Source organism: Microcaecilia unicolor, chromosome 3 (genome assembly GCF_901765095.1).
Source record: "Microcaecilia unicolor chromosome 3, aMicUni1.1, whole genome shotgun sequence".
NCBI lineage: Eukaryota > Metazoa > Chordata > Amphibia > Gymnophiona > Siphonopidae > Microcaecilia > Microcaecilia unicolor.
This window is the reverse complement of record NC_044033.1, coordinates 181815136-181840032: the sequence shown is the minus strand read 5'-3', so window position 1 is coordinate 181840032 and position 24897 is coordinate 181815136. Positions and strand designations below refer to the sequence as shown.

At 46.8% G+C, this 24897-nt stretch overlaps 1 protein-coding gene across 1 annotated transcript in view; it reads right to left on the bottom strand.

The window, feature by feature from the left end:
• Positions 1-1981: 1981 nt before the first annotated feature.
• Positions 1982-24897, bottom strand: part of PTGES3 (prostaglandin E synthase 3) — a 61792-nt gene continuing 38876 nt past the window's right edge. The window contains exons 5-8 of the mRNA XM_030196694.1: positions 12455-12544; positions 12132-12191; positions 3381-3405; positions 1982-3209 (exon numbers count right to left, since the gene is read on the bottom strand). Of these exons, the coding sequence (XP_030052554.1) occupies positions 3190-3209; positions 3381-3405; positions 12132-12191; positions 12455-12544 (195 nt within the window). The 3' untranslated portion in view covers positions 1982-3189. The remainder of the gene's footprint in view (positions 3210-3380; positions 3406-12131; positions 12192-12454; positions 12545-24897) is intronic.

The following is a 24897-nucleotide window of genomic DNA, read 5'->3' as shown; positions in this document are numbered from 1 at the left end:
ATAAAGGCTCTATAAAGTCCTTTGAACAGCTCCAGGAAGGGGGGGGGGGGGGGGGGGTCCTCCAATCTGGTGACTGGCTCGCTTACCATCAGGTGCACCACTATGTATGTGCACTGGATGCTTCAACCTTAAATGAAGATGCTGCATACTCACTTTCTGAAACTTTGCTCTTATCCCGCATTAAGGCAAGTTTATCACTTATCAGGCCAGCTTACGCAGTCTGTCTCCTGCCTCTGATTCTTTGGCTGATGTTTGGAACAGGACTTTACTGATGGAAGACTTACAAATGATTGGCTGCGGTTGCTCATGAAGCATTGAAGCGTCTTACACATCAGCTTTTCAAGAACAAGTTTTGCTCCGTATGTACATTTCCCCTCATTGGGCCTTTTTGGTGCAAATTGAGGTAATGGCAGAATGCCTGCGTTGTAGAACTCAGCTGGCTACATTAGTGCGTTATTGTCCTGGACCTGCCACTCAATAACACTGTTTTGTGCATGGGTGCAGACCCACCTTTCAGCAATACTGGGTAGATTCCTACCTCTCTGAGCAGACATTCAATTGTTTTCGAACTTTGGTTCCTTGGGTCTGAGATCAGGGCCTAATCTTCTGCAGCATAAGGCTTTTTTTTTTTTTTTTTTGTCAGAAAGACTATCTTGCTATGTTGGAGACAGGCTGCAACCCCACTGGTTACTGCATGGAGTAACGAACTATTCAATTTAATGAAGATGGAGAGATTGGATGCAAGTTGGCGGTCTCCTAGAACCTGGAAGTCCTTTCAACAAACTTGGTTCCCAGTGTGGGATCGTTTACCACACCGTGCTCTCAGCTAGCTGTTGAATTTATAACTTGAAGTACTGACTTTAGGGAAGGGAGGAGGATGCTAAGGTTCTGGTTTTTTTTTTTTTTTTTTAAACTATCTACGGTTTAGACTGCCATGTGACACATTTGCGGTCTGGTCTATGCAGTGACTGTGTAGGGGGTGGGCACAGGGTGGTGGGGGAGGATGAAAACCAACTATGCAGTATTGTTATTTCTCCTTTTATGGACATTATTGTTCTTGCCATTGTGTGGTTCTAATAAAGATATTTTTTAAAAAGGGCTCTGCACTGAGCAATGATGTCATCTACCTGTGAGAATATAGCCTGCTTGTACTTGGAAAAGAACACCTAACTATATTAAGTTACTGTAGTCACTGCAGAATCATTGTCGATGGCACAAAGCATCAAGAACAAACTAAAGTCATCTCTCTGCTATAGGCCTTGCTAAATCCATACTGATAAGTGTCTAGCAGACCATAGTCCTCTACTGTACACCACTTGGTCCAAAGCTGATTTTTCAAGCATCATGCCTACATAATATAAATAGCATCCAAACTGGGCATCTGTGGGGGGGGGGGGGGGGGGGGGGGGGGGGGGGGGGGGAAAAGGACACTATTGGCCATTTAACCTACATCACCCATTTTCTTCAAGAGTTTAGACAGCTTTCCAGCACGTACATACTCACATGTGTAGATTGCTTATCAGCAGTGGCAGGTCCTGTCTCAGCATTTCTTATCTTTCAATATAATTTATACCCTCATAATCCTCCTTCTAGCATAATTCCGAGATGAAGATAAAAGGTCTACAATTTTCATAAGGACTGTATGGTATAACTCTTCAAACCCTTTACATTTGTTTTTATGTTTCTGGTTATTTACATATAGACATTTCAAACCATGTTTTGTATTTTTAATTTACAACCTTCCCTTCTACAGCAATTTTGAAGCCACAAAATGGTCCCAGATCTTCTCCTTTGTTCATGTAGGACAAATAATCCTCTGTGGGTAGGGGGTTATGAGTTCTGGTTTCGAAACAATGGCACACAACCCATATTTTGCAATGAATCCTGTTGAATGATGAAATGTTAAAATGACCTGAAGACCTAAAAACACAAGCATCACCCAATGCAATGGAAACAACCAGAATGCAAACTTTGAAAGGTCTTCGAGGACAAAATATTTTGTTTTATTTCACTCAAATCACAACACTTAAACTCAGGTCAAAATGTACCTACAATTTTCAAATCACAGAGTCACTTGTTTCTTTTTAAAAATTTGCTGGGAAAGTGTAAATAGATTTCTTTTGTCATACAGAAATTAAATAATTGCTACCTTTTATTTTTCTCTCAAATAGAAACATGAAAAAAATGTGCAAACAGTAAAACAGAACAAGCCATGTAGGTACAGAAATGTGGATACTTTGGAAAAAATTAAAATAAACTGCCCAGTAATCTTCAACAGTTTATTAGAAATGCATATTTAAAAAAAAATGCCACCATTCTGAACACGTGAGGGTTTTCACACTTGATCAGTCCAAAAAAAAAATATATATATATATACCCGATAGTGTATCATATTTTGTCACTCGTTTCCATACTGACAGTGCAAATACAATTTGGTCTAAATGTACAGATCAACAAGCAACAGTATAATGTACAGCTATGTCTTCCTCTTCTGTGCTAGGATGTAAAACTTCATTGGTGGACCAATACCAAATGTATAAACTCCAATTGAGTAAAATGTGGGGTATGGACAGGAGTTTTCTGAACTTGACTAGGCCATACCTAGAACACTAAATAGCAACTCAATACAAAAAAAAAAGTGGAATAAATGCTTTCTTTTTTGAACATAAGCAAGAACACAAGTTAGCAAAAAAAAAAAAAAGACGACAGAAACGGTACATCATCACTTAATGCTGTAAGCCAATTAAAAATGTGTCAGCTTCTTGGGGGGAGGGGGGACCCACACCAAATGCTTAATTGTTTGGGAACCAACATTGTAAAGGCTTAATAGAAAAGCCTGTATTTGACATGTTTTAAATGATGCTGCTAATTAGATTTCTCTTTGGAAGGCCAAGACCTTTTATGGTTACAATGGCTATCAACTGTTTATACCCAACAATCCTATCCTGGAAGTCAGTGGAAAGGTGTTCATACATAACATTATTGCCTCATATGGTTAAGACTGTCCTGTACAATGGTACACATCAACCCTCAGTGATACCTTCTTTGTTTTTAAACAGTTTGAAGAATGGCTTAAAGGAAGCAGGAAATGCTTTTATAGCTACCAAACTCAGGAATTATTTAAATTTGTGAGAAGTTATCGTTTCCCCGCCCAACCCTTTTCCCTCAACCCTTGAAGACAGCAGCTCTTCATTCCAGATCTGGCATTTCTGAAAGAAAAAAAAAATCCATCAATTTCAAGTTTAATATACTCAATCAAACGATAACACTTCTCTGAATACAAGGGCAAACACACACACAAACCAAAACAACTCCCCCACTCTAGCTGCTACTTGAACAAAAATGTATCTTTCAAATTCTAATGAAAATAGAAAACTTACTGTCATCATCACTATCTGGTGAATCCTAAAATGGATAAAAATAATGATTACGTCAGTAATTTTATTTTTTTGCAGTATAAAAGATATGATTTTTAAAATAAAATTTCTACTAGAGTTAATCTAGAGGAGCTTATTTTCCTCCTGAATTAGCCAGGCAGCAAAGACCAAACCAGAAAAAGAAGATTCTGATAAGCTTACCTTACAAACATAGGAACAGTTCTATATAAATATAGTAGAAAAGTTTTTAACATGTGATTTCTTGTTTATCAATTTGATATACCACCTGTTTCGAGGACAAATTGAGGTGGTTTACATACAGCTAAGGTACTTACCTGTAGCAGCTGTTCTCTGAGGACAGCAGGCTTTATAGCCTCACAAGTGGGTGATACCGACCTGCGTCGCCTGGTTCGGGATTTACAAAAGTAAAGTCAGAGATTTGTGGAGCACAAGATAAGCTCCACCATGCATGCACAAGTGTCTTCCCACCCGACGAGCGAGTGCCATCTCCTCAGTTTTATGTTACAGCAAAAAGTAAAAATAACAAAGGAGATAACACAAGTAGAAGTGGGATGGATTGTGAGAATATAAAGCCTGCTGTCCTCTGAGAACACTTGCTACAGGTAAGTACCTTAGCTTTATCTGAGGAAAAGCAGGCTTATTAATTCTCACAAGTGGGGAATCCCTAGCATCCAAGCTCACCAAAAACAATTGGGCCTCGCAACAGTGAAGACATACACAGATTAACCTGAAACTATATACATTCTGCATGTGTGCTGCCTGGAACAGAATAAAATGGGCCTAGGAGGGTGGAGTTGGATTCTACACCCCAAACAGATTCTGCAACACCGTCTGTCTGAACCGACTGTCGCATTGGGTATCCTGCTCAAGGCAGTAGTGTGATTAGACCACGTCACAGCCTTGCAAATTTCTTCAATGGAGGCTGACCTCAAGTGGGCTACCGACGCAGCCATGGCTTTTGACATTGTGAGCCGTTACATGACCCTCTAGGGCCAGCTCAGCCCGGGCATAAGTGAAGGAAATGCATTTTGCCAGCCAATTACAGATGGTGCTTTTCACGATAGCAACCCCCATCCTGTTGGGGGATCAAAAGAAACACAGTTGGGCGGACTGGCTGTGGGGCCCGGTCCGCTCCATGTAGTAGGCCAGTGCACTCTTGCAATCCAAGATGTGCAAACGGCTTTCGCCAGGTCAGAAAAAAAATGTTGGAAAAAGACAATTGACTGGTTCAGATGAACTCTATACTTTCTGCAGGAACTTAGGGTGAGTGCAGAGGACTACTCTGTTGTGATGAAACTATGACAATACTAAGGTGCATCCACCACCAAGGCCTGAAGCTCACTGACTCTACGAGCTGAAGTAACAACTACCAAGAAAATGACCTTCCAGGTCAAGCACTTCAGTGGCTCGAAAGGAGTTTTCATCAGCTGGGCAAAAATGACGTTGAGATCCCATGACACTAGTGGAGGTTTGAGGGGGCTTTGACAAAAGGAAACCTCTTATAAAGCGAACTAGAGGCTGTCCAGAGATAGGCTTACCCTCTACACGGCGATGAAAAGCACTAAATCGCACTAAGGTGAACTCTTACAGAGTTGGTCTTGAGACCAGAATCTGACAAGTGTAGAAGGTATTCAAGCAGGGTCTGTGTAGGACAAGAAAGAGGATCTAGGGCCTTGCTGTCACACCAGACGGCAAACTTCCTCCATTTGAAAGAGTAACACCTCTTCGTGGAATCTTTTCGGGAAGCAAGCAAGACTCGGGAGACATCCTCTGAAAAACCCAAGGAGGCGAATTCTAAGCTCTCAACATCCAGGCCGTGAGAGCCAGAGATTGGAGGTTGGGATGTAGAAGTGACCCCTCATTCTGAGTGATGAGAGTTGGAAAACACTCCAATCTCCACGGTTCTTCGGAGGACAACTCCAGAAGAAGAGGGAACCAAATCTGACACGGCCAGAAGGGTGCAATCAGGATCAAAGTTCCGCGGTCTTGAGTTTCAGTAAAGTCTTCCCTACTAGAGGTATGGGAGGATATGCATACATAAGGCCTGACCCCCAATGTAGGAGAAAGGCATCTGATGCTAGTCTGTTGTGGGCCTGAAGCCTGGAACAGAACTGAGGGACCTTGTGATTGATCTGAGTGGCAAAAAGATCCGAGGGGGTGCCCCACACTCGGAAGATCTTGCGGACTACGCCCATGTTCAGTGACCACTCGTGAGGTTGCATTATCCTGCTCAACCTGTCAGCCAGACTGTTTACGCCTGCCAGATAAGTGGCTTGGAGAAACATGCCGTGACGGCGAGCCCAAAGCCACATCTGGATGGCTTCCTGACACAAAGGGTGAGATCCGGTGCCCCCCGCTTGTTGGTGTAAAACATGGCAACCTGATTGTCTGTCTGAATTAAGATTACTTGGTTGGACAGCCGATGTCTGAAAGCCTTTAGAGCATTCCAGATCGCTCTTAATTCCAGGAGGTTGATTTGCAGACCTTTTCCTGAAAGAATCAGGCTCCCTGAGTGTGGAGCCCATCTATATGAGCTCCCCACCCCAGGAGAGAGGCATCCATTGTCAGCACTTTTCGTGGCTGAGGAACATGGAATGGTCGCCCCAAAGTCAAATTGGATCGAATCGTTCACCACTGAAGAGAATTCCGAAAGTCGGTGTACAGTCGGATTACATCCTCTAGATCCCCAGCAGCTTGAAACCACTGGGAAGCTAGGGTCCATTGAGCTGATCTCATATGTAGACGTGCCATGGGCGTTACGCCCCAGAAGTCTCAACATCTGCCGAACCGTGACCTGCTGAGACGCTCAAACCATGGACACCAGGGACAAAAGGTTGTCTGCTCTTGCCTCGGGGAGATAAGCTCGAGCTGAGTGTTCAGCAGAGCTCCAATGAATTCCAATTTTTAGACTTGGGTGAGATGGGATAATTTATGAAGAACCCCAGTAGCCCCAGCAACTGAATAGTCATTCGCATGGACTCCAGAGCACCTTCCGTCAAGGTGCTCTTCACCAATCGTTGAGGTAAGGAAACACATGCACTCCCAAGTCTGCGTAGCGACGCTGCGACTACAGCTAGGCATTTTGTAAAACACTCTGGGCACAGACACCAGGCCAAAAGGTAGTACACGGTACTGAAAGTGCTGTGTTCCCAGCTGAAATCGAAGATACTTCCTGTGAGCTGGAAGGATCGAGATGTGTGTGTAAGCATCCTTTAAGTCCAGAGAGCATAGCCAATCGTTTTCCTGAATCATTGGAAGAAGGGTGCCTAGGGAAACCATCCTGAACTTTTCTCGGATAAGAAATTTATTCAGGGCCCTTAGGTCTAGGATGGGACACATCCCTCCGTTTTCTTTTGCACAAGGAAGTCCCTGGAATAGAATCCCAGCCCTTCTTCCCCTGGTGGAATGGATTCGACCGCTTGGGCCTGTAAAAGGGCGGAGAGTTCCTCTGCAAGTACCTGCTTGTGCTGGGAGCTGTAGGACTGAGCTCCCGGTGGGCAATCTGAAGGTTTGGATTCCAGATTGAGGGTGTATCCTAACCGGACAATTTGAAGAGCCCACTAGTCGGAGGTTATAAGAGGCCACCTTTAGTGAAAAAAAACATTAACCTCCGCCCAACCGGCAAGTCGTCTGGTACGGACACGTTTACTGAGGCTATGCTGAATTGGAGCCAGTCAAAAGCCCGTCCCTTGCTTTTGCTGGGGAGCCGCAGTGGCCTTAGGCGCACGCTGTTGATGAGAACGAGCACACTGGGACTGAGCCTGGGCAGGCAGCTGAGAAGTAGGAGTGTACCAAAGCCTAGAATAGGAATATGGAGCACTCCTCTTCCCGCCAAAAAAAAAAACAAAAACTCCTAGATAAGGAGGTAGTAGCAGAAGACGCCCAGTGGGAGAGAGAATCCATAGCAAATTTGTGCTTCTTGATCTGGCCAACTAGATCTTCTACTTTCTCACCAAAAAGGTTATCCCCCCAGCAAGGAACATCCATCATCCGCTGCTGGACCGAATGATCCAGGTCAGAGACATGCAGCCATGAGAGTTTGCGCATCACTATACCTTGGGCAGCGATCCTGGATGCTACAAAGGTGTTGAATGTACCCCTGGCCAGGAATTTGGCACGCCTTCTGCTGCCTGACCACCTGGTGAAAAGGCTCGGCCTGCTCTGGAGGGAGTGTATCAACCAAGCTGGACAGTTGCCTCACCGAGTTCCGCAAGTGGACGTTTGTGAAGATCTGGTAAGTCTGGATCTGGGCAGCAAGCATAGCGGCCTGATACGCCTTCCTCCCAAAAGAGGCCAAGGTTCTAGATTCTCTGCCTGGGGGCAATGAGGCATAGTCCCTAGTGCTCTTCTTTTGAGGGCGGAGTCCACCACCATGGAATTGTGAGGTAGCTGAAACCTCATCAATCCAGGTTCACCGTGGATCCGATATTGGGATTCAGCTTTTTTTGGGATCACGGAATTAGACAAAGGGAACAACCAGTCTCGCATAAGGACTTCCTTCAGTACATTATGCAAAGGAATCGTTGCAGCCTCTCTAGGCGGAGAAGGATAATCCAGGACCTCAAGCATCTCAGCCCTGGGCTCATACTCAACCTCCATAGGGAAGGGTACAGCCGCAGCCATTTCCCAGACAAAAGGATAGACTCTCTGGTAGAGAAAGGCTCCTTTCTGGTGGAGGGGAAGGTTCATAGGGAATCCCATAGGACTTGTCAGAAGAAAAGTACCTGGAATCTTCCTCTTCCTCCCACGAACGCTCATTTTCAGTATAGGACAAGATATCCCTCAGAGCAGTCAGAAACTGAGCCTGCCTCGACGCCAAGGAGCGACGTCCTCAATGGCGGTGCCGAGAAGTCGACGCCCGCCTGCACTGCAGTGAAGCTTCCTCCACTGACGTCGAAGGGGAGTAGACCTGGGTGGCAGCCGACACCGATGCTGGGGACCTCACCACAGGTGAAGGGCCCCCCAACACCAAAGCAGACTGGTGCAGCAACCCTTCCAGAAGCTCAGGAAGCAGGGCCCTGATGCGCTTGTCGAGAGCCATCGGACAAGGCTGCAGGGTCGGCAAAGGAGCCGTGGTAGAATCTGTCGAGGCTCGGGAGCAGGTACATCGGCACCTCCTAAATAAAGGGGGGGCACGATCCTCTCAGTGCAGATGCTTCTCGGGTGCCGATTCCCTCGACGCCCCGGAACTCCCGGCACCGTGTGTCGAAGGAGAACGATGACGGTGCTTCTTCGCCTTCGCTCGATGCCCGTCGTCGAGACTCCTTGGTTACCGAGGACGTGGAATCCTCATGCCTCTTTGGAGCCGGGTCCGACGGTCGGGCCTGGGGGGGCCTGCATAACAGGTCTTGAGACAGGTGGAGACCCACTCGATGCCTCACTGATCCCAGCGCGAGTTGGTCTTTCAGCAGCCATTACCTCCGCTCCCAAAGTCGATGCTTCCCTCGATGTCGACGTTGAAGGACTGGACCAAGCCCCAAAAAGCTTTTCTCGTTGGGCTTCTCGAGACTACAAGCGGCTGGGTTATGGTCGGGCCCAAGGCACTGAATACACCAGCAGTGGGTATCGGTACGTGAGATGGTCAAGTTGCACAGAGTACACCTGGTCGAAAACCTTCTTGGTGAAGGGGATGGATGGATGGAGAGCAAGAGAGGACAGTATCTATATGCTTTTTTATGAGGTCGGCATACTCTTCCACTTTCTCTCCAAAAAAGTTGTCCTCTCGGCACGTCCGACAATAGCTGGTTCCAGGTTACAAACACGCAGACATGAGTCTGCACATCCCCACACCCATTCCATAGAGTCTGGACGTAACATTAAAAGTATCACTGGTGCATCTGGCCAGATAATGCCTACACTCCATCAGCTTGTTCGCCAGCTGGAGAAGCTCTGCAGCCTGCTCTGAAGGGAGAGAGTCCACCAGAGTCCTTGTACGGTTTACTAGAGACTCCAAGTAAAGGCTTGTGTAGAGCTGGTAGGACTGGATACAGGCAACAAGCATCAAGGCCTGAAAGTTTCTTCCAAACAAATCCAAAGTTCTAGCCTCCCATCTTGGGAACGCTAAGGCACAAAACAGATAACATCTGGGCTGTTTGAGAGCGGATTCGACTACCATGGAGTTGTGGGGCAACTGTGCTTTCTCGATACTGCGTATCCACCTTCTTAGGTGCAACCCTGCACTATGAGAGACTCTCAGTTCTTCAACAGTGCATCCTTAAGGATAGGGTGCACTGGTACTGTGATCCCTTCCTTAGGAGGAAACACAGCCAGAACAGACATCTCTACTCTAAGCGTCTCCTCAGTCTCCAACTTAAATGGAACAGTCACCGCCATCCTCTTTTGACTCTAATGAATGGTCCCAATCAGACTCTTCACCATACGGAGCAGGTGAATGAATCTGTGTTGACCTCGCTCTAGTAAAACAACGTTTATGCTCGAGGAGCTTCGAGGGCAGCCCTACTGTCAGACTCTGGGGAAGCTTCTTCCCCCGATGTCAAAGGCAGTACTGCCTGCCCAAACATAGGTTTCAACACCCGGCGAGGCACTGGCATCGATGGAGCCTCGGAGAGGGCCTGGTGCTGTTCTGGCAGTGGCTCAAGCGCTCTCAATGTCAAAGCAGGAGCCCCATACAGCAACTGCGCCAGCTCCTCCAGGAGCATGCTGCAGAACCGCTCATCAAAAGTGGGCAATGGCGAAAGCATGAGAGTAAGGGCAGAGGCAGTCTGAGTAGATGACACATGCTGAACCAGTGGCGGGGACCAGGCTGCTTGGTTAGTTGTGCACTGGCATTTCTTCTAAAGGCCAAGACCGAGCTTATTGTCTTCCCACCCAAACCCACTTCTCTTCTCCCTCCACTCTCTATCTCAGTTGATAACACCCTCATCCTCCCCGTCTCATCTGCCCACAACCTCGGAGTCATCTTCGACTCCTCCCTCTCCTCCTCTGCGCATATCCAGGAGATAGCCAAGACCTGTCGCTTCTTCCTCTATAACATTAGCAAAATTCGCCCTTTCCTCTCTGATCACACCACCCGAACTCTCATCCACTCTCTCATTACCTTTCGCCTTGACTACTGCAACCTACTCCTCACTGGCCTCCCACTTAACCATCTATCCCCCCTTCAATCCGTTCAGAACTCTGCTGCACATCTTATCTTCTGCCTGGACCGATATACTTATATCACCCCTCTCCTCAAGTCACTGCACTGGCTTCCGATTAGGTACCGCACACAGTTCAAGCTTCTCCTACTAACCTACAAATGCACTCGACCTGCAGCCCCTCCTTACCTCTCTGCCCTCATCTCTCCCTACGTTCCTACCCGTAACCTCCGCTCTCAAGACAAATCCCTCCTTTCAGTACCCTTCTCCACCACCGCCAACTCCAGGCTCCACCCTTTTTGCCTCGCCTCACCCCATGCTTGGAATAAACTCCCTGAGCCCATTCGCCAGGCCTCCTCCCTGCCCATCTTCAAAATCCTTGCTCAAAGCCCACCTCTTCAATGTCGCCTTCAGCACCTAACCACCATACCTCTATTCAGGAAATCTAGACTGCCCCAACTTGACATTTCGTCCTTTAGATTGTAAGCTCCTTTGAGCAGGGACTGTCCTTCTCTGTTAAACTGTACAGCGCTGCGTAACCCTAGTAGCGCTCTAGAAATGTTAAGTAGTAGTAGTAAAGGGGGGGGGCACACCTCCTGGTGCTTCACAGGTATTGGATGCACCCATGTTCCAGTGCTCCTGGCACCATGCATTAAGATCAATGCTTATGCTTCTTGGGCTTCCCCCGATGCATTCAGCCTCGACCCTCCGGCGCCAATGAGGATGATGCCAAGTCCAATGTGGACCAGTCCTGGGGCCTGCTAACAGCGCCAAGTGTTGAGACAGGTGGAGACCCACTAGATGTCATGACGTACATTCCCAATGGAAGATAAACTCAGAGCAGCTATGTAAGTCGATGCCACTGGTGCCAAAGTCGATGGTCCAGCCTTCAAAGAGCCAAAAACTTGCTCCATTTGAGCCAGTCGCACCTACTGAGTTCTCATATGCATGTGTAAACAGAGATCACAGAGGGGTCACAATCTGGCTGAAGGCACCCAATGCACCAATTGTGCGAGTCCGTGGCAGAAATCATGCGTCTAAACTTGGAGCCAACAAAAAGGGGTCCATGTCTCCCGCAAAACACATCAAACAACAAAGAGAGCGGGAGAAAAACCAAAATAGACCAGAAAGAAACCGCAAAGAGTAAAAGCACCAAAAAAGTTTATTAAGAATTCTGGAGGCACATCTGTATACGTCAATTTGAAGACTCCTGAAGAAGGCTGGTTGGTCGAAACACGGCCCGTGTTGGGTCTTAATAAACATTTTTGGTGCTCTTACTCTTTGCGGTTTCTTTCTTGTCTATTTTGGTTTTTCTCCCGCTCTCTTTGTTGTCTAAACTTGGAGCACCACACCGGGCTCCTCAATCTTGAACCAAGAAAAAAAGGGGGGAAACTGTTCAAATTGAGGTTAGGGCTACAGCCTAATCATGCAGCTACTCATGAAAATAAAGGAAACAAAACTGCTGAAAACATCTTTAAAAAAAAAAAAAGAGGAAAAACAGATGCGAGAATATGAAGGCCCGCTTGTCCTCTGAAAAAAGATATGCTCACTTGTATGTCCATTCGAGTCCAATAAATAACTACTACTGCACTACAATTTCTAAATATACAAAGTACAAAATTTAGAGATCACTTACATCTGCCCCATCTACTTCTGGTAAATCTACGTCCTCATCCCCTCCCATGTTGTTCATCATCTGTTTCAAATATCAAATAATGACCATTAAATACACTTAAAATGTGAGACAACAAAATGCTGACATTTGATTTATATGCTGCTTCACATCTCATTAAAGCTGCAAGTCCAACAATACATATATTATATGCAATTTCAAGTTTCTCAGAAATAAGACATTTTAATTCATGACCTTTGGTACATTAAACCCACCTTTCCCCACCATACACATTCCTACCAGTTTCAAAGTCTAAAACAATAGTGGTACGTGAAGCAAATATTTACCTCAGAAAAGCGGTCAAAATTGGACATATCTTCATCTGAATCATCTTCCCAGTCTTTCCAGTTATTAAAATCCACACTGAGCCAATTTAGCTGTAAATTGATACATGTTACTGTCAGTCACAATATGTTCATGTACTCTACACAAAAAATGACTTATTTTCATAGGGTCAGGACTACATGGATCTTTCTAGTATAAGAGCAAGGAGGGACAATCTGATAGCAAAGCAATACTAAGCTCCTTCTCAGCTCTGTCCCTCGTGGTTTTATTGAAGCCAGCCTCAGCATATCTCTACTAGCTTACTCACTTCTCTAGTTTTCCTGTAAAACAGATCATTAGCGCGTCTTAAAAATTTCAGTGTGGATAAAATTGGCTTAATGCATGTTAACCTACAAAATCATACATTAAGTCAATTTATAAATTAAGTTCTACCGCACATTAAAAAATGAAGTCAAATATGTGAAATTAACAAATGGGCTGTGTCAGCATTGGCCATGTGGCTTAGTAAACAGGGCGGTATGTCTGGTTGGGACCAAAAAACCAAGATCCTACTTCTTAGAAGTGAATAACTTCCAAGATATATTTTTTTGTATGGGTATGTATTTTTTTTTTTTATAATTTAAAGTTTGCCATGATACAACCAAAACACCCTCAAGGTAGCAAATATTAACATTAAAAAAAAAAATCTTACAAACATGCCACTTTTTTCCTGTCACATCCACAAGGCCTTTATGGGTCACAAAATGACTTGTTTTCCCTACTTCAAAGCTGGCTACTAATAACCTCTCTTAGCATACTATTATGGGTGAACAGATCCAGGTTTAAGTCAAAATTCAATCCCCGTTTTCAACTCCAGCAGCTGAAAATTGAGTCAGTGCCCTGAAAATCACAAGCCAGATCAGGAAAAAGGCACAGAGTGTCTTGCAGCAGCAATAGAGAAGAAAAATCAGAGCAGATACTATAAAGTCCAAAAAGTCTTTATTCAAATTATCACGATGTGGCCAAGTTTCGCCAAATAGGCTGCATCAGGGGTAAGAAACAAAAAAATGCAAAAAAACAAATACAAATTAAACTGTCTACTTACAAAGTAAAAACATCTATATAAGAATCTTTAATAAAAAAAAACTTAATAAAAAAAAAATCCACATGCACACGAGATACATGAAAGTATCCAAGGTAACACAAATATATGTTCAAATAAAACCAAACTGACATACCTAACCAGGGACACATACGGCTTAGCCCTGGTAGTAAAACTGAGCATCCAAAATGACCTGGAGGAATAGCATTAAAAAAAAAAGGAACTGTGATGGCTTCTCAAGCCATTTCCTTGATGAAAGAAGGAAATGAAAGGCTCTACAGAGGAGACTTTCTTCTTTCAGGTGGAGGAGAGGGTTTAGAGGAAATTCCATAGGACTCATCTGAGAAAGAATACCTTGGATCCATCTCTAAATCCCATGAGCGCTCCTCTTCGGTGTCAGACACCTCCTGCTGGTGGGAGTATCAAGACCGAACCTGCTTTGACATAGAGGAACCATGTCCTCAAGAATGGCATTGAGAAGTCTGTTACTGCCTCAACTCCGCCAAAGCTTCCTCCACTGTTGAGGGAGTGCCAGTCGACACTGGAGCCGCATGCGGTGTCGGACACCATAATCGCAGGCTAAGGAACAAGCAGGGTCGCAATGGAAGGCAGGGTAGCCGCAAGCATCCTTGATGCACACTGTTGCAGGCGGCCATCCAGCAGCTCAGGAAGCAAGGTCCGAATGTGCTTAGAGGGCCAACACCGGGAAAGGCTGGTGTGTTTGTGGAGGTGCAGGTTACAAAACTGCTAGGGTCGATGCAGGGCTGGGTTTTGGCTGCTGGGAGACAGACGCATCAGCACCTCCAGCGCCAATGCTTCTCTGGTGCTGAATCCTTTGACGCCCTGGGCCTCCCAGCACCATGCGTTGATGGTGATCGATGTCCATACTTCTTGGCCTTTGCCCGAAGATCCTTGGTGCCGAGGACAATGTTGAATCCACACGTCACCTCGGGGTCGGGTCTGACAATGGACGGTCCCAGGGGCTCTGCAGAGCAGAAGCCCTCGAGGCATGTGGAGACCCACTCGATGCTTCACTGCTCCCAGTGTCTAAGGGTCTAGTCGCAAACATGCTTATTGACACTCCCAATGCCGAAGTCGATACCAACACCTCTGACCTTGATGCAGACGTCGAGGAATTGGACTTGGCTCCAAAAATACTCTCTTTGAGCCTCTCTGGAAACCTGGTTCCTCTTCTTCATACAAAGACAGAGAACACAGTTAATCGGGCTATGGTCCGGTCAGAAACACTGAATACACCAAGAATGGGTGCCTTTCCAAGAGATCGTCCGATTGCACCGGGTATAGTGCTTAAAGCCACTGGGAACCTTCATGGATAGAAAGAAAAACTTCCTCGGCTAAATTAAACAAAGTGATGGTACCTGAAATAGGGGCTAGGCTTGGCAAAAAGGGAAAAAAATCCCGTCCAAAGTCAAGGCCTAAAATGGCCAAATGACAGAAAAGAAAAAAACAGGGCAAAATAAACTAGAAGATAAAGGGAAAAAAAAGGGGAGTGGGAAGGGTTCCGCAAATGGGAACACAAAAAAAGGACAACCCCCCCCCCCCCCCCCCACCAATTGGACAAAGCGAAGTGAGGAGACGGTTAAAAAACCCAACAAAAAAAGAACCAAACACATCCTCTCTTCACAGTTGTAGAAAAAGAACTGAAGAGACCATGCTCTTGCAGTGGGCGGGAAGGCACTCGTGTATGCACAATGGAGCGTGTCTCGCTCTCCACAAAGCTCTACTTATGCTAATCATAAAGTCCCAAACCAGGTGATACGGGTCTGCGTCACCCACTTGTTAGGATAGGCCTTGTTGTCTTTGGATAGTCCATAGTGGGCAACTGAGATAGAAATTGGAAAGCCACTGCTGTCCTTGGGATTGGTAGCATGGAATCATGCTACTAGTTGGGGTTCTGTCAAGTACTTGTGACTTGGATTGGCAACTGATGGAAGCAGTATACTGGGCTACATGGACCATCATGTTCTTAATCTCAAGTGATTACTCTGAAATGTGTGGAGATAAAGATCCTTAAGTACCAAGAAATGCAGACAGACACTAATATAGCAGAAAATTACAAAAATAATTTTCACTATATTGGGTGCTACAAGCTTGGTTGAAAGGAATTTTGAAGCACACCTTGAAATTGCCTAAACATGTGCCATCTTAGGAAGCTCTCGACAAAATGCAAGTTGACACTGGCAGCAGAACCTTGGGAACGTAACTTATTAGTACCTGCTCTACTAGAGGCATCCAGAAGCCTCCTGCTCAACAGGACTGTTGCTCCAGGAGTCTGATTTGGATCCTGCTCTGCCAAGGGAAGTTGGCCCGGAGACCACTGCTCTGGAGACCTAGTAGTTTTGAGGTACACTATAGTTGCTGTGTCTGCACCATCTGCTGGGAGGCAAGAGGTATACTACTACTTAATTTCTATAGCGCTACTGTATGCTGAAAAGTAGAACCAGCACCCTATTTGGGGGTGGGTGGGGTGGGTGGAGGGATTTAAAATCAGCTCTAAGCTTGTGTCTCCAACTGCTGGTAGGTGGATACAATCTGATTGTCTGGACTGGCTTGGCAGGATTAAAGGAAAGGAAATCAACATGACCTTTCTTTCCCTTATATTGAAGTTGTCCGCAAGTTGTTTTTCCTTTGCTTTGGTTGTTGTCAGTTTGGTGTGGTGTATCTGGCCAGACTGATGGTTGTGTAGTATGGGTATGATGTTTTTAGCGAGTGGGGTGGTAGGTGGACCAGGGATAAGGAGTAGATTGTTTAAGAGCAGTTTGTCAGTGTTCATTATGGTATTAATTCCTTAGTGCTGCAGCACTGGCCAGAGCAGCCAAATTTTACGACTGTTAGAGGAGCACAGATTATGATTCAGTAGGTTGCAAAGGAAAAGCTGGATTTTCTGCACTTACCAAGGTGAGGATCCTACAGTCCAGTAATTTCCAGATACACTTCTAAGCCTCGACGTGGCCATGTTTCGGTGAAGCCAGCCTCAGGAGAATAACATGAGGATGGGGACCCGTGGTAACGATGGGGCCAAACTTTGTCCCGGCGTCATTTTCTACTTTGAAGCCTGTTAATGAACTGGACTGTTTATGTTTGAGTGATGCAAACAATATTTTGATTTTTTTTTGAAAAACAAGCAAACATGCTGGTCACAACTAGCAAATTCTGCATGGGAGATCCTGTACATTCCTGCTACCAATACATCTTCTGAGAAGACATCTTCTATTGCAGGAAGGGTTGTGGAAGACAAGAGAGCTAGACAATCCTGAGATTGTTGATGACATTCATCCAGATTTAAAAAATCTTAACAGTGCTTCATACGGCATATTTCTCCCCCACTAGGGCATACAGAACAGGCTGTATTGTGTACCCCTGGGCATTTTTAACAGGGTGGATTAGGATTCCTTGGGATAGTAGAAGTCGGCTATTGTTGGGGTTGGAAGGGTCGACGGTGGTGCTGGATTATAGTTATTCGTTATTTTTTTCTATTTGTGCTATATAAACAGTTGCACAGTATATTGTTCCTTTTTATACTTTAATAAAAAGATTGAAATATAAAATCGTAAGTGTTTTGAGGCTTCTGCAGATGAGGACAGAGTCCACGAGGATGGGCTGGGGTGAGGATAGAGGCAGAACCTACAGGGACAGGGCGGGGGACAAACTTTGTCCCTGTGTCATTCTCTGCTCAGGAGTCTGCAGAGATGTGACCACAGGTCTTATGGTGTGATGAAAAAGACAACAAATCACTACACGTAGATAGACCACCTAAAAGGAGCCTGAAACAACTTGTACTGCTGGATATAATGGCTGATAGGCTCGCACAATTCATGCCTTCTCCGAATGGCCCTGAGCAGATAGGGTTTGTGCACAGCAGGCAAATGGTGGAAAATATTCAAAATTGATCCTGGCCATTGAGCAGTGTAATAAGAAATGCCAGCTTTTGATCAAGTAGAGTGGACCTCTTCAGTTTTTTGGCAGAGGACCCTCCCTTTACATGGCCTCACAGACACTATGCCAACCCGTATCTTAACCAATAGGAGTCCATCAGATTGTTCTGTGCTGAAGAGGAGAACTAGGCAAGATCTTCTCCCCACTGATAGCTTTGTTTCAATATTTTTATTGGTGCTACAACAAAGTTGAACATACAACAAACACCCAAGGCCAAAATAGCAATCATCACTGTCTGAGTGGAAGAAGTATGAACAAGACAATTGTACTGTTGCTATCCATTTTCTCCCCATCCTACCCCACCCCTAACCCTTCCCAACCCTATTATCTACAGTGCAACTAGATGGTTAAAGTTACAAAGCATATCCATGAGGAACCCACAGGAATGAAATACCATCCTCTTAGCTGTACTCCCTGTTCCCAACCTTGACCCGATCAGCTATATACTTGAGTCCTTCCCCACTTCCTCCTCCCAACACACCCTACCCACTTCCACATCCCAAGTCTGTAGTCTCCTTCCTCCCCCCTCCAGCACTCTCTCCCTCCCAGTCTACCTAGTCAAGTGTGACTCCCCAAACCCTATCACCAGAAAGGACCCTACCAGACAGGCCACCAGATCCTAGTGTTATAGATTATTTACAAGGAGGCTGCGGCCCTGTGGACTCAGAATTTGCAAATAAGGGTCCCAGAGCTTCAAAAATAATTGTTTACGTTTGTAGGAGGCACTAGCCTCCTTAGCTTCCCAGGTGGTCAGTATATGAACCTGGTTACGCCAATGCCAAAATGCTGGAGGGTTTGATGACGTCCAATATTGCAAAATCACTTTTTTGGCCACCAAGCTAAGCTTGCGACACAAAAGGATGCCATATCTATCGAGGGGCTGGAACGCACCCCGCTTATCTAGTAATAATTGTTCCGCCGTCCCTTGGACAGTGTGGGCCAGTATGTTGCCACTGAAGTAGTGAGTCCTTGCACCTTGACAGAGCGCTGAGAATCCACGAAGCGCCGCACTCTGTCAGACAGCCAGACATCTCCTAGCTTCACCTGGGAAGTGACCACCGTTCCCCGGGAGTTGAGCTCCCAGGTGCAGGTGGCCACCAGGACTTCTGGATACGGTCAGGGTCGGATGGCCACCAGCCGTGGCAGGCAGGAGAAGAACAGATCCGAAACGCAGATCGGGCAAGTCGCAAGCAGAGAACGGTCAGGTTCAATCCACAGGTCAGGGCAGTCAGCAAGCAGAGAACGGTCAGGTTCAATCCACAGGTCAGGGCAGTCAGCAAGCAGAGAACGGTCAGGTTCAATCCAAGTCAGCATCAACAGGAAACCGGCAGAAAGCACCAAACCTCTAACAAGATAGAAGCCGAAGCAAAGATGGTGTCCCAGGCCAGTTCTTAAATGGGTCTCCAATCAGAGGAACCTGGTCTCAGCTGAGAGGCGAGAGATCTCATAGGGCACGCCCAAAAGACATTCAAGATAGCTGCCTCCTATGATCCAAGATGGCTGCCTGAACAAACGTGCAAGAACGAGCTCCAGACATCCTCCGAAAGTTTGCTAATTGAGAAACCGAGGTCCCGTAATGGGAAAGCGGAAGGGTAAACTCGGAGTACCTACCTCCACAGGTAGAGTTGATCCCCCTCTCTTGCGGCAACTAACGCTGGTAGAATCTGGACTCCGAATGCCGGGAACCGGAGAAAATGCTTTAGGTGGTCCGGGAGAACATGTGGACCTAAGCGCTGAAGGAGCGTCTTTGAGCCCTCCGTCGATAACGGTACCCCCGAGACCAGGAAGGGAAACCGCGGGAGCGACTGCACAGCCTGCTGAACCCGGAAGTCGGTTCTCAGAGGCCGTGCGTGGAGACCCCGTCGCCGCGTCGACGCCAGTGAGAACAACATCTCAGGCATTGTTACCGAGAAACCCTGACGAACCCTCCCTTGGCCTCGGAGTTTTGATCAAACCATCAACCGTCACTTTGGATTCCTTATGGGAAGCACTACAGGGACTAACTACCAACCTGCAGCAAATCACAGGTACTTTGAGGGGCGAAGTAGCAGAGATAAAACAATCACAAAATGACCTTGTAGCAAAAACTGTTGAACAAGTTTCTAAGATGGAACATTTTGATGAAGAATTTAAAACTGTGAACTCCATCACACAGACACTGATGAGGGATAATAATCTTCAAAAACGGAAGATAGAGTATTTGGAAAATCAGATTAGGGGAAATAATTTGCGTTTTTTGAATTTCCCGAAGTCTCCTCTTATGCCAGCTCTAGATATGTTAAAAAAGTATTTTAATGAAGTATTAGGTATTCCCCCTGAGGGGTATCCACCTATTACAAAAGCATTATATATCTCTGGAGCTGGAGAGACTGGTTTGATTAACCCCCAGTCTGATTTAAACTTAACAGAATTTTTAGAGTCCTCATTAGATGTTGTGACCAAGAGAACTACACTTTTGGTTACCTTTGCATTGCAATTAGATCGGAATAATGTTTTTAAACTATATTTCCGTCACTCGAAATCCCCGTTCTTGGGTTCGAAAATTCAAATATTTCCTGATTTTGCACGAGAGACTCAAAGAAAAAGAAAGAAATTTTTGTTGTTAAAGGAAAGAGTATTGCGTATAGGTGCAACCTTTATGTTAAGGTTTCCCTGTAAATGTTATATTTCTTTGAATTCTGTTAATTATATATTTTTTGAACCTGAGAAATTATTAGAATTTGTATCTTCTAAAGAAAGTACTGCAGTAGTTCCTGAGTGATAGCGTGAAGCCCAGCTGCAATTTTTCTGGCTCTGTCTGTTTCAAAAAGTATTGTTAGTTTACCTACATTTATATTTCCTAGTACTTGGATCAATATTATGTGGACTAAATTGTTATTTATTTTGCCTTTATTAAGGGAATTAATTCCCAATATAGAAGTCTTGTTTTATTTCCAGAATGTGAATTTATGTGGATTGCATAAATGTATTTGAATAAATGTAAAATAAAAAAAAAAAAAAAAAAAAAAAAAAGATAGCTGCCTCCTAGATGAGCTGCTCCTCAATCCTCCCAAGATGGCTGCCCCTCAGATGTTCTACCCAAAATGGTTGCTGCTCAGATGATCCTTCCAATATGGCCGCTGCCTGAGGAACAAGGTAGGGATGCAACAGTATCTGAGATAAAAAGCCTCTGATCCGCCCCCAAAAGGCTTTTATTTTAGGGCATTGCCAAATCGCATGAATATAAGTTTGTCTCTGTTTACATTTAGGACAGCTTGACTCCCCCTCTCCAACCACGTGTGTGAGCTGTGCTTTAGCCCAATATGAGCGAAGTATTACTCGATATCTGCACTTCCTCAGTCTCGCCTCTGTAGTGAGCGAGAATATCCCCCTTAATGTAGCAGCGACATCCCAGTCCCCCAGTGACACCCCCAAGTCTTCTTCCCATCTAGCTTTCAACCATTTAAAATCTTTATCTGGTATCCCCTTGATTAGGGCCCCACGCAGACCTGAAACAGACAGGCAGGTCGCAACCTCTTGAAAAAATTCTTGAATTTTAGCCCCCAAATGTGTCCCCAGTTGCATCATCCAAGAATAAAACATAATGCTTGAGCTGTAAATAGGCAAACCTATTACCCCATTGCTTTCCCACCCAGTCCTGCAATCGCTCATATGGGATCAACTGCCCTTCCCCTTCCAAAATATGTTCTAATAATGAAATGCCTTTTTTTCCATTCCCCAAAGATCGGGCTGTCCATGCCTGGCTGAAAAGCCACATTACCTCTGATGGTAAGTTGGTCAGACATTAAGGGGTTAGTCCCCCGCCTCCCCGCCAAGAAGCGCCACAGTTCCTGCAATGGCCTTAGTAACACACTTTTCAGATGAGGTGTTTACGATGTTGGCAGATGCAGTAATGAGAAAAATTTATAAGATGCATAGTATATACTCTCTAGTTCTATAAGTGTGTAGATCTGTGTCTCACCAAACCAATCTCCGAGATGACGCAGCAAGCATACTTTGGGAAGACCAAAGCCCCCCCCCCCCCCAATCTCCTGTCACCCAGCATAACTGACAAACGCATTTTTGGTTTTTTCTTTGCCCAGCAAAAACCACTGATTAACCGATATAGGCTCCTCAAATCCTTCTTAAGAATCCTGATCGGCAGCACCTGGAGAACCTTGTCTCTCAATTGCACCATCTCAATAGCCATGCCATAAGACCAAAGCGGCAGGGATCCTCCATGGTCACCGGTCTCTGCATCAACAGGTTCGGCACCAGAGGCAAAGGAATAGGGGCCTCCACCAGCATCTGCCAGAGGTCCGCGTACCACGGATGCCTGGGCCAATCCGGAACAATAAGAATCACAACTCCTTGATGTAGCCGAATTCGCAGGAGGACTCGCCCAATCAAGGGCCAAGAAGGGAACACATACAGGAGGCCCGAGGCCCAGGGTTGAGACAGAGCATTCAACCCCACCGAGCGAGGATCTCTCCCGTCTGCTGAAAAAGCGCAGGACTTTGGCATTGGCGCTTTATGCCATTAGATCCGCTACGGGCGTTCCCCATTTGGCACAGAGCTGAAGAAACACTTCCTCTGCCAGTTCCCACTCCGCCGGGTTGATTTGATGCCTGCTTAGGAAATCGGTTTGAACGTTGCTCTGACCTGCATTATGCGCTGCAGAAAGAAGCTGCAGGTGAAGCTCAACCCAGTGGCAAATCTGAGCGGCCTCCGCGGTCAGCACTCTGCACTGCGTGCCGCCCTGGCAATTTATGTAGGCCACCGCTGTCATATTGTTGTCCGACAGAACTCTGACAGCCAGTGCCTCCAGTCATGTGAAAGGCCAGAAGAGCCTGGAATATCGCTCTCAGTTCCAAGCGATTGATAGACCACCTCGTTTCCGCGGGTGTCCACAGACCCTGGGCATAGCTTCCCTGGCAATGTGCTCCCGCCGACCAGGCTGGCATTGGTTTTCACCAGGCAACAAGAAGGAAGCGCCAGCGGCATTCCTCGCCGCAGCATGCTGTCGAAGAGCCACCACTCCATACTGAGCTGGGCCGCAGGGAGCCACGTTAGTCTGCATTGATAATCCTGGGACATTGGAGACCAACGTTGAAGCAGGGCAATCAGCAGTGGTCTCAAGTGCACTCTCGCCCATGGCACTACCTCCAAAGCGGCCGTCATCAACCCCAACAGCTGGACAAAGTCCCAAGCTCGCGGGCGAGGCATCCGCAGGAGCAGACGGACCTGATTCTGAAGCTTGCACTGCCTTTGGTCGGGCAAAAAGACAAACCCCGAGGCCGTGTCGAACCGGACCCCCAAATATTCGAGAGACAGAGGGGGGTCAGGTGACTTTTGGGTATATTGACGACCCAGCCTAGAGACCGCAGTACTGTGACCACTCTGGCTGTGGCCAGACTTTTGTCTGCCGAATCCGCTCTGATGAGCCAGTTGTCGAGGTACGGGTGAACCCTGATACCCTATCGCCTGAGAAAGGCAGCTACTACCACCATTACCTTGGAAAAGGAGCGGGGAGCTGTGGCGAGGCCAAAAGGCAAGGGCCGAAACTGGAAATGTTTTCCGAACGCCGCAAACCGGAGAAACCGTTTATGCGGGGGGTCAAATAGGAATGTGCAAGTAAGCTTCTTTTAGGTCCAGAGACGTGAGAAACTCTCCTGGCTGTACCACCGCAATGACGGAGCGCAGGGTTTCCATGCGGAAAAGTGCACCATTGACTGACCTGAAGTCAAGGATCGGTCGGAAAGACCCGCCTTTTCGAGGCACCACAAAGTAAATGGAGTAGCGACCGCAGCCGCGTTCGGCGGAAGGCATAGGGATCACCGCTCCAAGGTGCAACAAGACTTGTAAGGCCTCCTCTTACCACCGCCCGTTTGACGGCAGTACCGCATCGGGACTCCACAAACCCGTCTCTCACCGGGGCGTAGAATTCCAATCGGTAACCTTCTCCGATCAGGTCCAAGACCCACTGATCTGAAGTAATCTTGGTCCATTCCTCGAAAAAGAGGGAAAGGCGTCCTCCTACTGCAGGAATCGAGGAATGGACCAGCGCCCCATCATTGAGGGGGCCGCCCCTAAACTCCAGGCCTTGAACCGGCCGCTGCGGAACGCTTGTCCAAGCAAAAGGAGTTCCCCTGCTGAAAACGGGCACGTTGAGAAAACCCAGCAGAGCGCGCCGGGCGATACCTGCGAGCTTCACGGAAGCAAGGTTTGGAAGAGGACGGCCACACAGAACCCTTGGAAGAAGGCCTCGGCCTATCCTCGGGTAACCGCTGGGGCTTAGGGTCCCCCAGGTCTTTAACAATTTTTTCCAGCTCCTCTCCAAACAACAGGTGGCCCCGAAAGGGTAGCTTCACCAGCCTGTGCTTAGAGGCCATGTCAGCCGCCCAATGCCGTAGCCACTCTCAGACGGGAAATGTACCCGCCTATGTTTAGCGTCCTTCCAACACTCGGGGGAAGTAGCCAGCCCCGCGCCATCAACCCCCCGGGGGGGGGGGGGGGGGGAACCAGGTAGCAGCGCAGTGTCAGACACCTACGGCAGAGCTCTTTTCAGCATGAAGGCTCTATGCATTAAAAGCACAAATTCAGGGGAGAAAAACTCACTCTGACCCTCCGTCTCCGAATTAGGAGTAACGGGAATAGGAGTTCCTCTGGTAGCCTCTAACCAAGGCGTCCCCCTGTACTCAGACTCCTCCGCAACAGCGAGGGTCGAGACTTGCGGTGCTTCCAAAATGGCGCCCGCTGCCAGCTCCATTGAGTGGGAAGAATCATCTCTCGCCGTGCTCGTACCAGCTCTAGTGTCTAAAGAGCACGTCTTACAGAGCCCCGCTGCTGATCTGCGTTTACCAAAACGGGAGCAGCGTTTAACTGCCTCAGCAGCCATCGTCCAACTGGATGGAATTATATAAGTAAAATGGCGACTTCGCGCCAAAACGTACCCTGTTCGGAACGGCGTCCGTGGGACCTCCTCAGAGGAGCTGGGCACCACTCTCACCTCAAAAGACCGAGTCAAACGAGCTCCGGTCAAGCTACACGCTGAAAATAGCCTCAGAATAATTACACAGAATCAATGCGTACTCCGTATTTTTTTTTTTTTTTTTAACGCTGTGAGGAAAGTTGGAGGCAGGCAGCAACAGAGGTACTCCAGTAGGCAGGGGGATGGGTAAGGCAGGGAAAGGGGGAAACTATATGCCTTCAAAGTGGGCACCACAAGCCTCAACACCCTAGCTTCAACTGGCAAAGCACAGGAGTCACCCCAGGCAGAATTTTTCCAGGAGCTGATCAAGCTACGTCCACACCTGCTGGGAGATAGAGAAATACTGAAGGCAGATGGAGCTAGCCGTCCAAGAGGGCACTATGGTTTTTCAGTGTTCTCTATTCTCCACCTGCTGGTAGGCGGATACAACCCATCAG